Here is a 14,073-nt window from a genome sequence, read left to right on the forward strand (position 1 = left end):
AAAAAAAGCAAATTGAAATGTAATCTTTTACACCAGCGTCGGTTGCCTTTGGAAATGCGAGTAATTTAAATGTGTATAAAGTTTTAAATTATTGATTTGACTATTGATTGTTGGGATCCAAGAACAATTAATAATTCGTATTATAGATAACGTGTTATTAATAATCCAAATTATTTAGCTATCACCTCGAGCCAAAAGACCGTATTTAGGATGATAAATCGTAGCTAAATCAAGACACATTTTACATGTAAAACTAGTTGTGACGATTCGACCTCACAGCACAAACCAGGGCATAAAATAACATGTTAACTAGGCGACAAAAGTGTCACCCAGTGCTGAGATTTTGTCGCCCAGTGACTATGAGTGGTGCCGGCATATTTTTGTTATGATTCACATTTTAAATGTATCGGAATTTAAAAAATAACATTATGTAAATATTTTAGAGTATTGAGCTATGATTTTGGCCCAATAGGTTGTGAAGGGAGCTTTGGCCTGTTACAACGTTCTAGAATACGTAATTAAGTGAGATTATATGGACTATTTACAAGCAAATATAATTGAAAAATGCATTAAAAGATACGTAGAAATGTGTGATTTTCACATTAACTTTTGCAAAAATTTCCGGTTGGGGTATTCCATACCCCCCAGACCCCCCCCCCCCCCCGTAAGTTCGGCGCCACTGTCGCCTAGTGAAAATCCCTTAAAATATGCTCTGGCACAAACAAGATGCTAATCAAATGATTCAAATGATTTATTTGGCCATTCAGTTCATACCGACAATAGGCTACGTCAAACAATAACAATAAATAATAAATAAACATGCCAAGCTTCTTCTTTCACTCTTGACTAACAAAATTAAAAGCTGAAATAAACACATGCAGGATCTCACTCAATATAAAACATCCAGGCTACTGGGAGTTTCCTTTGTAAATTATCACCCTTCTTCAACTTCTTCGACCACGCACCTTTCATTAGTCCTAAATGCTCTCAATCTAACCACCCTCAAGAATTTCTAACTAAAGCCTCTTGATTTGAATTTTATAAAAATATCAAATCTCACATGGAAACTATGTAAAGTTCCTATTAACTTTTCATATACTGCAAAAAATATATGATACATACTCAGCGCTTTTAACTTATATACTGTCTAACTTAGGTTGTGTAGTAAAAAAACGAGTTTGTAAGTCAGATCTGTCGAATCTTCAGCCTTTGTAGTAATGTAGTTGTAACCATGGCTAATCCAAGTTTATTCCAATTCGCTTATTCTATCTTATATAACTTATATCTTGGGGTTACCTTAGGGAACCAAACGAAATGACCGTGCGATGTGAAATGCTGTGGATTCACCAGAAAGCTCACTTTGTATCACAGGATCAGTCCTGATCGATCATTGGACATCCATGACGTTGATGGATAGAGTGCATCAGAGGTTTGTCCCATTTGTCAGTCTGGGTCTGTCAAAAACACAACTGATGGATTCACATTGAAAACCCACTGGAACCACACTGGATTTCAGATATGAGGGGTTTTGTATTTTCCCCCGTGTGTTTTGGCCCAACCTTAACCTTATTGTTGTCTTCAATCCTAACTAACTGTCATTAAATGGAGCCTTGATCGAAAATTTACTTCACCTGGGATCGAAGTACAACTTTCATATTGTAATTTTAAGGCAAGAACTATTACCGGTCTGACAATGCACACGCCAATACAATACAACCGAGCCATGATAGTTGATAAATCTTTAAATCGTAAAACCAAGGTACTACACGATTCGATCAAGTTTTCCCAAACCTTAGCCAACAAGACACTGAAGTAGGTCATCTCTGTGGAGTAATGTTTTCCTCAAAGAGAATTCAGTTGAACGTGCCTCTTGTAAACTTTACTGTTGTTAAAGTTCTATGGTTGACTTGAACATCAAATATGTCAGTTTACTCGAAGCAACTCATTCAATTAGGTGTGACTAAGCTTGTTTTGAAACAAAGAAATTAAAATTTGGAGCATCTCTCTTTGTTAATTCAGTAGATCTGCTGAAGAAGTAATGTAATATTGTAAAGCTGGCTAAAATTCAAACATGGGAATGAAAAATGTCTACTTCGCGGTTTCGTACCTTCAGTAGGCGGTGGGACAATTCATATGTGAAATTTAATTTAAGAATCTTTGGCATTGAAGTACATCTGGTTAATAGAGTAGGGAAATCAGCTATGAAGGTACTATGGTGACGCTTTGATAGTCAGACTCTCATTGAATTAAAGGGGAGAAATTTAGTTTCCGTACAAGAGCCAAATTAGGTTTCCTCAAGAGGATTCGCAAACATTCCCATTACGTATTGATTAAAAATAACAAGCGAAAGTGTGTAAATACAGTATCACTGTTCGAAAAATTAACCGAATATAATATGTTTTACTTGTCCTCCCTTCACACTTTTGGACACTATATAGGCTCTGCTCTGGATACGTTTACAGACATTACTTAACTTAAGGGTGTCTTGACATTATCACGTAAATCCGGAACCCCGAAATCCGTAGCTTCCCTTCCATGACAAAGATGAGATGAATGTAGAATGGTAAGAAAATGAGAATAAGCTAAATTCTCGATTTTTCCATGGTTGCAGATCGCAGTCTCGTGCAATAACGTCAATAAGGTGGCAATCGCTCATGAGTCAACAGCAATCTACGTGCTCAGACAGTGTCGCAATAACATCGCCATCACCGCACGTAGACTGTACGTTCTGTTAGTGCTGAGTTATGTCGGAATGTAGCTAGCGCTGGCTGCTGAGACACTTGCTCTGGCTCTTTGTTTGAAACTATCGTTCATGGGGAGTCGAAGAGTTAGTTAGAAAATACAGAGAGAAAATTATTATTTCAAGTGTTCAACCAACCGAAAATTGGATGGTTGGAAAAATATTCACTTAAAATCTAACTAATTTAATTAGTTTAAAATAGAAAAGTTACTTTATTATTTTTTTATTTTTTTGTTAAAACCATCATGTATCTGTATCAAGTTGATTATTTTGCACCCACTCAGTTAATTACTAGTTCTTGTTGTTATTCAGAAATGTTGGAATTTTACGTAAAATAACCCACAAATCTTTGTGGTAAACAGTGGCGATCCGGAAATATCCGCCGCGAAAGGACCAAAATTTCAAAACAGCGCTTGCAGTTGAAATGGACAACTTTTCCACTTGTCAGGTGTTTACAGATTACAGCCGTGGGCTAAATGCGTGGAATGATAATAACAGACTGGTGTCCGTGCTATTGCCGACAAATTGATAATTCGTGTTATTTAAATGTTCAAGACTTGTACAAGTTGCAGGCGCGCTGCCTACGTTTCACAGGTACTGCATGTTACAACTGGCAGGTGTAGGTAGATTACTTGACACTTCTGATAACTGGATTATTCTTGTCGATTTACAGGTTTTTACTTGTGTGTAAAAAAGCGATTTGTCGTTTTCAAGAGGTATTTTCAAGTTATAGTAATCTTTTGAAATTTATTGAAATTTCGTGTTCGTTTTCTCCACCTAATTTCCACACCCCACCACACGTAGTAGAAGAGGGGAGTTTTTTTCTAATGTATTTTACTTAAATAACTTCACTTATACCTTGAGTTCATATCCTAAACAAGTATAGCTCCGTATTTCAACCACAAAAACACCTCTTTCATCTTAAGTCATTCTTGATTCTTCTGGTATCCATTTCACAAATGACACGTAGAAAGTCCAAGTTAAGTTGTAAGTCATTTGGCAAGCAGCTAAGAAACTCCTTGAGGCAGTCATTAAAAATCTAATTAGGTCCAAAATAACCAGTGGCAGGGACATGTCTTTTCATCTGACATTCGGCAATGAAGATCAAGAGTAGAGCAGAACGTTTCTTGAGGCAATCGCCAATGTCATTGGGTGGAACCAATCGTGATTATAGGCGAAATTCGGTTGTCAAGCCCTTGAGGACTGTTGACCAACGCCTTTGATTAAAGTTTTAAATATCCTCTTTGTCGAATTAACTGATAGAAATGGTAAACTATGAGATTTATTGTGAAAACTATGTGATTTCATGTGTAAGTTGTGATTTGTTGTCTGGCATTGTGGTTCTAGAAGATTATTTTGTCGGTTAAAGAAATGTGTGGTATCAAATCCCACCCTATCAGGTAGCTTGAATAGTAAAGTATTTAGTTATTGTACTCCCTTGTCTACGTCGAGCTAGAATGTATAAGTGTTCTCCTGGTTGAATTTGCGATATTCTGTATTATGTGATTGTAGGAAAAATGAGTCCGGAGGATTCTCTTGTCAATTGAATAATGTTGTGCTACTAGTGACATGATATTCCAATATGTACAACAACCAGTCTGGAAATAGTTGAGAGCGTATGTATGGCATACAGCATTAATCTGCATCACTGGTCAAGGAGTTTAATCTTTTCTACAAAACTATTTCCAATTTACAATATGCCCTACACATCACGTAAACCTTGTCAAATAACCATCTTCGGTCAAAACTTCACAAAGAGGGCTAGAGGACTCATTTATGTCCCAAAACGGCTTAATGTGAGTGAAACCTCTCCACGACCGCACGAACAGTCTTCGATCGCGACTGTTTTCGCTGTTTTCAGCTAACCGCATCACGCCTCCGGGCTCCGATGTTTTCCCAGCTTTCTCAGCTAATCGAGCTATTCATTCCACTCTCTCGGTGATCAAAAGATTATTTTTGACGCTATCAGAGGAACCTTGTGTCGCGTGTGCAAATTAATACCAGATTTCCTGAAATGAATTAGACAACTTTTTAGGTGTAGTTCTGGTGCAAAATAAATCATCAAGATAAATCGGGGATTTGAAAAACATTCTAACATTTCTATCATTCTAGGTTTGTGTAAGCACGCACTAACTAAAGAGATTAGCTTCTTGCCTGTTTGCGCAGTCTCCATTTTTAACGGCAGGTAACCAAACTTTAGGCCTACAATATTTAAAGAGTCGAGTATGATACTGGAAATATTCACTATTTGAGATAAAAACCATTTATCACAGAATACAGTTCGTTGAATCTTTCTTTTGCAAATCCACATTTTGACTTTGAATCTCATTGTTCATTTTGCTGAGGTTGTACTGTATCACCAGTTCCGCACGTTTTCATTATATGCACTTGATATCTTTTAGATTCATTCATAAACTTAACGTGTGACTTGAGACTTTTTTACACAGGTTTTTTTTATTAACTAACAGTTAAACAATTGCAGATCCTATTTCATAACCGCAAGATGGTCGCCCCAATGGCATTTCTGTACCACTCCAGGAATAGTAGTCTCCAGGAGAGTTATGGAGTGTTGCCAGCTTAGTGCAAAATCGCCACTCATCTGAGATGGGTTATTTTAGTAGTTGAAAGGCATTTTTATGGTCGGTGATTGTATTAGAACGATGGCTTCTCTAAGTAACCTATTAGTGTACACCACATGTACACCCACTTAGGTAAAAGTATAATATGTGTTTGTCCACTTCTTATACATCTCTATTCTCTGATTTATAAAACTATCGATGATACACTCTTGGTTCACCCCCACTGTGAGGAAAACTTTCAGTTCAATATCTTACTATTACCACTAAAAAGAAATTTAATTACAATTTTTCTTTGTTAGAAATTACGCCAGTGACCTTTTTGTGAAAGAATCTCAAAGACATTTAGCACAAATTTGTCTAAAAACTTCACATTTTTGTGGATACGTCTGGAATCGAATCCGTTCGTTCCCCACCAATGTTCGAAACGCTACTTTACTACAAGTATTGATCAAAGGAGTAGTAGTGTCTACTACTTTTCTATGCTACAAGTCTTTACTAACTACATACTCAAATTTAAACTTTAAACTTTGGTTCCTAATGGTTCTCCTATTTGAACTATTCCTCCTACAATAACTATACTCTTCCTTGAGAAGTGAACCAACTTAACTATGTGAAATCAAGAGACGTAACTATCAATCGTAAACTCTTGCCAGAATCATACACAGGTCTGAAACACTAGTGTTTAGTGTGTTTCAATCAAAGTCGTTCCCCAGAAAGAAGTGCGGCCCAAGAATGGAACCCTGGCGGATGCCAGTAGAATTTACAATGTTCTCGCCGCTGTTCGAGGAAGTCTTCGCCTGGTTATTTACGGTCGAGTGGTGGAATTACTTTAACGGCGTTCGTTTTATTACACGTTGGAAATCCTCTGGGACTTATAGAGTGGTTTAGGACATCGTGAGACATTAAATGCGGTATTTAGGAGGATCCAATCAGACAAATGGCCGGGAGATTTAAACCACGTGTCGCTACAAATAGCTTGTCTAGTAACTGATTGAGCTTCAGTTTTGAATTTGGTTCGAAGTCGTAAACTATTGTATAATGTGCTAGGCATATATTGGAGCGACATTACCTTCCTTTGTTGATGGTTGATTTTTATCTTTTTCATTTTTGATTAGATTCAAGTAACGTGTGTGATAGTTTTTAAAAAGTACTATAACTTGTCTTTAGGGTATGTCTTTCTATTTGTGCGTTTTAACGGCATTTTTATTTGTATACGGTTCTTCAATGAACAGCCTACTAAACTCTGGTTTACTATTTTACGCTAATCTTTGATCTTTTGTTAAATACAGTAGGATCATCCAAAGCCAATTGCATGTTGACTTAGAGACCGGGTTGAAATTATTCTTTGCTTAAGAAAGAGATACTTTTTGTATAACCAAACATTTGACATAATTTCAATTGAAGTTGTAGCTTTTATTTCAGTTGTAAATTTGGCGTACAAGTTACTTGTCCATGTTTCTTGGAACGTGTTTAATTTGTCTTCAAGGTATGTAATTTAAACTGAAGCCCTTAATTCTCAAAAAACACAATTTCGTAAGGCAATCCGAGATTAGTTTCGACATGTTCCAGAATTATTTCACCATCGAAGGTTTCGAGAATCCAACACGCAGCCACGATTAAAATTTTACATATTGCGTCACCAAACTTGACCGCGTCAAATGTATAATGTTTCTCCGGTTCTGCGCCTCCTACCACTGCTGGTAGACCAAAGACGTGTAAAGTGACACCGGTTGAATCCGGGTAGATTGGGTTGAATCACCGACCGCTAAGTTCGGCCTTGTGACGTCGTGAATGTCCTTGACCGAGGAATCATCATTTCCGGTATAGAGCAACTAGTTCCGTGGGTCGTCGCCAATACCTTGGAAATGAGTTATGACACCTTGAGTGTCAGCTGTACTTGGACTTTGGAAGCAGCAAATAGTTTTGTTATTCAGATACTGTTTTGACTTCTACTAGATTCTGAAGGGTTTTGGTGATTCGTAATTGCCTTTAAAATTACAATTGATTAACACTTTTTTTATGGGGGGGGGGGGTTTGAAGCACTATTGTAAACATCAATTATTAAAGCTACCTTTCGCTGTTTATTTTTGCATCCATTTACTCGGTTAGGTTAGGTACAAATCATTACTTATCGTTGTTACTTTCTGACAGTGACGCACAACTAGGTTTGCATATGAATGCAATGAGTTCGTAAAATTGAGTGAGTAAATGATTAGATCGAAAAGCTTTACTCGGTATTTTTTAGTTTGTCTCAAACTGTTATCAGTATTTATATACTTTTGTACTGTTTCACCATCGTACTGGAAAACCTGAAAATAATCTCTGGATAGAAGTAGCTGTCTGAACAGGAAAGGGTTCCAAGCTTCATCTCTTGGTGTAGACGCCTCAGTAGACTTGTGTTTTTATTTACACTGTTTTTGTTGCGCACCAGACTCTCGGGCCAGCCAAAACAAACTTGATCGAAACAGTTTTGCGCTCACACGGTCGACAAACGGCTAAAACAAACACTGACGAAACGAGAAAGCTGTTGAAAATGCTTTGTGAAAAACATGGGTAAACAATGTCTAGTATAGTGTCCGCTTCGTGATATGCTGACATGATGTGAAAAAGATCGAATACGTAATTCGTTTTTATTCTAACCGTTTTGATGTAATTGCATTATTTAGGTTATGGAAATAGGTAATCGAAATATTTAGTTTTTGAACTGTGTCGTGTCATTTACTTTGAATAACGCAAGTACACCTATCCAAGGATTTATGTAAAACCTGAAACTATGATAAAAGTGCGTTTTATGACTGGGTGTGCTTTGAGGACAGTGATGTCAACTGTTTTTCCCTAGAATGAATTTCACAGTGTGCTTCAATTTTCAATTGTAATACCAGACGACACACAAGTTTTTTAAATTTTGTTTGCTAAACTTAATTAAAAATCGTTTAACATTAATTAAATGGTAAAAACATATCTTACTTTATTTCCTGCTGATCCATGAGGATGACAAAATATCTTAGAGTTCAATAAATTGTTACTAGACATTGCGTTATCATTGCGTTAACATTGCGTTATCATGGATCAAACTATATAAGTGTTAGTAGGTCTAGTCGAACATCCAAGGTATTGTAAGGGTAGATGAGTCAATAATCGTTAAGGTTGACTTCATTACGAGGACTCGCAGGATCCTATATCAAGACTCAAAGGACCAATTAGGGTCTGGGTTCACTTCCTCATTATGTATACAATTCCTGTAGGGTACCTCAGGTATGTATTGTATACTGATAACATTTCTCCTACATCGATTCCCAGTAAGGTGCTTGTATTGTATTATGCTGATTGGAGGTACCTTGTGTATTGTTTGTTAGACAAATATTTCGATCAAATTACATAATTTACAATAGGCCAATTTAAGTATAATTTTGTGTTGTTTTCGTGCAGCTGTGTATAGACAAATTTGGGCAAGAAAAATAATTTAAAAACCTTTAGCATCTGACCACGACATTTGAATATTTTGGTATGTATGAAGCATTCTTTTAGATCTCATGAAATTCGAATTGAACTCTATACCCTTTACCACTTAACTAGAACAACTAAAAATTGCCGAAACGATTTAATCGAGAGGCAGTCTCACGACTGAAGACTGGCGCAAACTCACGAAACTATGCATCCATCTCTTGTATGGCAAAATAGGCATATGATGTACACGTGTTTAGGTAAATGAGCTCAATGTATTTTATGCTCTGACGTTAAAAATTGGCAGCAGGTCTACTTAAAAATCAAGAATATCTGAATTTTGTGAAAGCCCCTTCCGTTTTCACTCAAGTTTTAAATCGATACAGTCTGAAGTATGCATCATCGAGGGAAAACTATTATTAAATACATTCTTAAAAATATATTTAAAGGATCTCAGTCCTTGAATTCCAATTATAGTATCATACATGTGTTTAGAATCAGGCTTTATATTTCGAAGGTTCTCGGTAAGATAAGGTATTAAACATTCTGCTATATAGACCGTTACATGTGTCACAATCAGTACAACCATTGAGTATAAACCTAACCTAAGGTTAGGTTTATACTCAATGGTACAACCAAGGCTACTGTTCCGTGTGCGTTTACTTGACATTTCGCTAGGCGTTATTCACACGACCTTGCCTTCCATATTCGCGGTAGCAGGACTCTCGTAAAATAAGGTCGTAAATCGTCAACTGTACTTTCCCTGTCGTAAAATAGTTTACTAGGCGATCTAGAATCTGTGTGAAGGACTGCCAAATGGGAATCAGATCAGATGTTTATCATCGAGAAAAATATTTTTCCCTCGGAAATGTCCAAGCTCTTATCGAGCTCCAGTGATAAAATTTAATGATGTACCCTAACTTACATCGGGCGATTTTCTGATCTGACTAACTTGTGCAGTTTGGAACACGCACTACAAGCCGTTGTCTAAAAATATTTCTTTTCAATTCAATAAAGAACTCGAATTGGTGTTTCGTGACGCGACCGATTACCACGTTCTTTGCCTGGGAAGGGTCAAATTATCGAGGAAGCTCTGCTGCAACCACGCCCCTACGATGGCGGCCCTTTATCTTTATGACGTAGAGTGATTTAATAGAGAGCCTTCCATAGGGTCCTCCAAGTTAGAATAAACATCGTAAATTTGACTCTAATGCCTCAATGAATTGGTTAGTCAAATATCACGAGGGCAAAATGTTCCAGAACGATTACGTGTGTCATATTAGTTTTAGATTTTGTGTATAAAATGGCATAACCAAACCATAGAACGTTTGATATTTCGAAGAAACCTCAAATCAACGATCTTAGTTTTTGCAAAGGCGTTTCTATAACTTATGTTAAAGTTCTTTCAATATTTTTTGTTCGATTTGACGATATTGGCATCTTTAAATAGAGTTTAGTGTGGATTGGTTTAGAAAAAGTAAAAAAAAGGAAGATGGTTCAATGAGTCTTTTATACAGTAGGTTGCAATTAAAGACTACTTTAAAATGTACATGTATTTTCTTCCAACATCTTTTTTTGGCTTTTTTGACTTTTTTTGGCTACATTGTTTTTGTTATAAAAAATTACATTAAAAGCACAGTATACTCAAAGTGAGCCTATATACCTTTAAAAGGATGCCACTCCTGCACCATTTAACTGATTACTCGAGGTCGCTATTCAACATTGTATAACAAATGTCAAGGGATTGAAAGTGCACTTAATTAAATGCACACAATTCCCAGGGTCGCGACATTGTGGTTCACAAACAGTGTAGGAAATTGATTCGACATTGCGCCATCATTCGACACCAAGATCGACGCATAATTGATCACGATTAGACCAATTGACGTCTGAAACGACCTAACTGAGATGAAAGATTGATTCAGTCTGTGACAAGATTAATTTAATATCAAGACTGTTATTCTAATTACATTTTGATTCACAAACTTTTTTTACGTAATTGCTACGTAGTTGGCTTTGATAAATAAATGTTAAAAAGTCTTTATACGATTTGTATAGGTTTTCTAAAATTCAGAACGTTGAGCTATGATTTGAGTAAGTTCTGTTCCATTTTTTATGGTAACTGAAATTCTGTCGTCGGTTTGGTTTTTGTTGAACCTTTTTGTTATAGTTTCAGCTTTTTAACTGCTAAACCATAAAAGTTTATGCTGTATCCATTAAATAAATCTCACTAATATTGACCAAAAACGTATTGAAAACATATTTGGACAGTAAATTTATATACTTCTTAAATTAACCCAGTCGTTTTGTGGCTGGAAAACATGGGATTGCTTACATTTTTGTTCCTTCGGATAGTTAATATCTGTATTTAGTGTAACACCAAAACTGTCTTATTTGTTTCCCTTGTCTGTGATGTATGTATTTACATTCATAATGCATACATACTGTATAGGTTGGGGGAGCGAGCTGGCGTAGTGGTTAGAGCGCGGGACTTCAGTCCCTGAGGTCCCGGGTTCGATCCCCGCCAAGTCACCAATGGATTTTATCTAAGTGATAATGCCGCAACTCCTAGGTCTAGCCTGAAGTAATGTGAAAAACAATCCCAGGCTCGTGCCTAGCGTCCTAGGACACAAAAAAAAAAAAAAAAAAAAAAAAAAAACTGTATAGGTTATTCCTATAGGATGATTGAAAGCATCATTAACCTTTAGTAATTTATATTGTTTATATATTTTACTAGACAATCTTCCGTATTATTTACCACGTTTATCAAAACCAGTGTCAAAAATATAGTTTTAAAATCCGTTTAAAACCAGTGTCGAAATGAAGCTCCAACTTTTGCAATTTCCAGCAGACTTGCTCAGTGACTGAGTGCATTACAGTGAAGTGACAAAGACATGGTGTAACATGTTGGACGACCCCAGGGGCAAGTCCCCGCCAAAAAACAAACATGGTTGGTTTGGAGGGAACACGCACAGATTGTCCTCCACGAGTCTGTCGAGCAACAAGTCCTCTCACAGTTGGTTCTCTTCGCTCAAAAGGCCACTGCGAAGGAAGAGCACACTCCCGCCAGCGCCTCCCAGGAAGTCGAAATCTGTCTGGGACATCGCTCCTAATGTGGTAATAAACATGTTTATAATATGTGGAAAATACATGTACGATGTGTATGCATGTATAAAATACGTGTTCGATATGTTCACTATGTAATTTTGTTGTTTTCTACAAAAATATGCTCGTCTTTACGATGGATATGGAAATTGTATTTGTAAAAGAGAAATATTCGGATAAGATCTTCAATATTGGGCAGGTAATTAATTGTGGTTGATCGTGTAGTTTTATAGTGTTAAAATATTTGTTGTGGAAAGCTGGAAAATTGGTAATTTTCTGTATCTTTTGGTAAAATTTAAGAAATACAATTTCAGTGTGTTAACAACAAAAAGTTTGAGACATAAAATGGCTTTTTTGTATTTTACTAATTTCCATTCTAACTTTAAATACGTTATGGACATTCTAAGTTTTTCTATATTTCACACCATGTGACCGGTTCTTTAGCGCATTCATCTCACATTGACCTGCAGTTCCTTTGATATTCGCCGCCATCTTGGCATTTCCCGGTTTGGCGCGTTTACCCCGTTAGTTCTCTGAACTGTATAAGAAGCCACAGGTGTCGCTGCGGGACTTTGACCCTGCGAGTGATGTTTACACACACATAGTGATGTGGGCCGGGTAAATACCCAGTGGGTAGGTAAATATAAATTGGGTATTTACCCGGGAATTTACCCCAGGCCCGGGTAAATACCCAAAAACTGGGTATTTATAATTTTTATTTAAGTTATAGAAGATTGAGATGTTTTTTTGCAATTATCACCCTGTAAGGATAGTAAAATGATGATAAAATGTGTTAATTAAAATTTCATATGGTCACTACTAGCATTTTACTTCTGGGTACAATCGCCATAAATACCCAGGTCTGAGCATATAGCATAATCGGCATAAATACCCTGGTCGCATGGTTGCACTGGTCCTGACCTGTTATGATTTTTTAATTTCTATGATGGATAGATGAATTTATTTTATTGAAAGTGAAGAAAAATAATTTGCAAAGTAATAATTATCTATTTTTATACTTATTTAATACGCAAGCAGATTTTTTGTGACAATTACTCCTCCGAAACTACTGAACCGATTGTCATGTTTTTGGTGTCATTGGAAAGAGAGTTACGTGAACTTGTGCAGGAAACTTTCTTTTTACGGAAATACTGAGAGAGTGAGGCCCTGAAGCCCTTTAAAGTTTTTAATTTCTCCATAAGATTAACATTGGAAACAAAAATTGTTATGAAACTCCAGCTGTTGTCAGAAATCAAAAGTGAGAAGAAGAGCATGTTAATTATAAACAGTTAATAAGTTTGCTAATTTAACAGTACCTACATACATTTGCTGACTTGGTTGAAATTCGTTTTAAAATAACGCCTATAATATTGCCAGCAATTGCTCGAATTCGAGCAACAGGGACACTAGTTAATTATAAAAAATTAACCTAGTAGTGGCCTAGGCGTGTAAACAACTTAAGAAAATAATTCAAACTCAATCTGTAGGATGGCAGGATTTAATAATATTTTTGTTCTAGATCTTTTGTTGGTATCAATGGTATCAAAAAAAAAAAAACTAATTTCATAAACTTGTGATACAAAACATTTAAATCTATAGCACAATAAATCTTTCAAAACTATATTAAGTTAGACCAAAAAAGAGGAGATACATTTTTTTAGTAGGTTTATCCAAATATATTATTTTTTCCAACTAAGCGGTAACACAGAAAATTTTAATTACTTTTAGTATTCTGCCATTCTGCCTTAGGTCTCTCTAGCTTTCCAAGCCTTTTATACGATAAAATTTTTTAACCATCATAATTTAATAACAGTAGAAGTAGGTTTAGGTTCATTATTTCTCTGATGAGGGGTTGTCTTGATAAAAAAATGAAACCCCATTCTTATTTAGTTTTATTTAAAAAAAGTGCTAAATCATTAAATAAAAGGTACTAGCAAAGCTTCAAGTTACTGTAAAAGGTGTTATAGACTATCCTAATTTTTCATGTAATGATAACAATAACATATTTAGGGGTGAATATAAATTAATTTCAATTGATTTCATAAATACCCAAAATACCCGGGTATTTACCCTGAGTTTTAAATACCCGGGTATTTTACATCACTACACACACATCCTAACAGATTTTTATATTTTTGTCTGAAGCTTATTTGTATGTCTATATAATGTTTGTGTCATTTGAGAACTATAGTTGACTAATGGTTC

The 14,073-nt window shown here is 36.0% G+C and overlaps 1 protein-coding gene across 5 annotated transcripts in view; it reads left to right on the forward strand.

The window, feature by feature from the left end:
• Nucleotides 1-14,073, forward strand: part of LOC128999673 (cytohesin-1-like) — a 118,438-nt gene that overhangs the window by 64,222 nt on the left and 40,143 nt on the right. For 2 of the 5 annotated variants that reach the window (XM_054426289.1, XM_054426290.1), the window contains exon 2: nt 11,612-11,880. The exons of 2 other annotated variants lie outside the window; for them this stretch is intronic. In XM_054426289.1, the coding sequence (XP_054282264.1) occupies nt 11,668-11,880 (213 nt within the window). In that variant the 5' untranslated portion in view covers nt 11,612-11,667. The remainder of the gene's footprint in view (nt 1-11,611; nt 11,881-14,073) is intronic. One more of the 5 variants, XM_054426288.1, reaches the window with a different exon arrangement.

The sequence above is a fragment of the Macrosteles quadrilineatus genome, unplaced genomic scaffold, assembly GCF_028750875.1.
Source record: "Macrosteles quadrilineatus isolate MER2022 unplaced genomic scaffold, UCM_ALF_1.0 Scaffold_8__2_contigs__length_117827958, whole genome shotgun sequence".
Lineage (NCBI taxonomy): Eukaryota > Metazoa > Arthropoda > Insecta > Hemiptera > Cicadellidae > Macrosteles > Macrosteles quadrilineatus.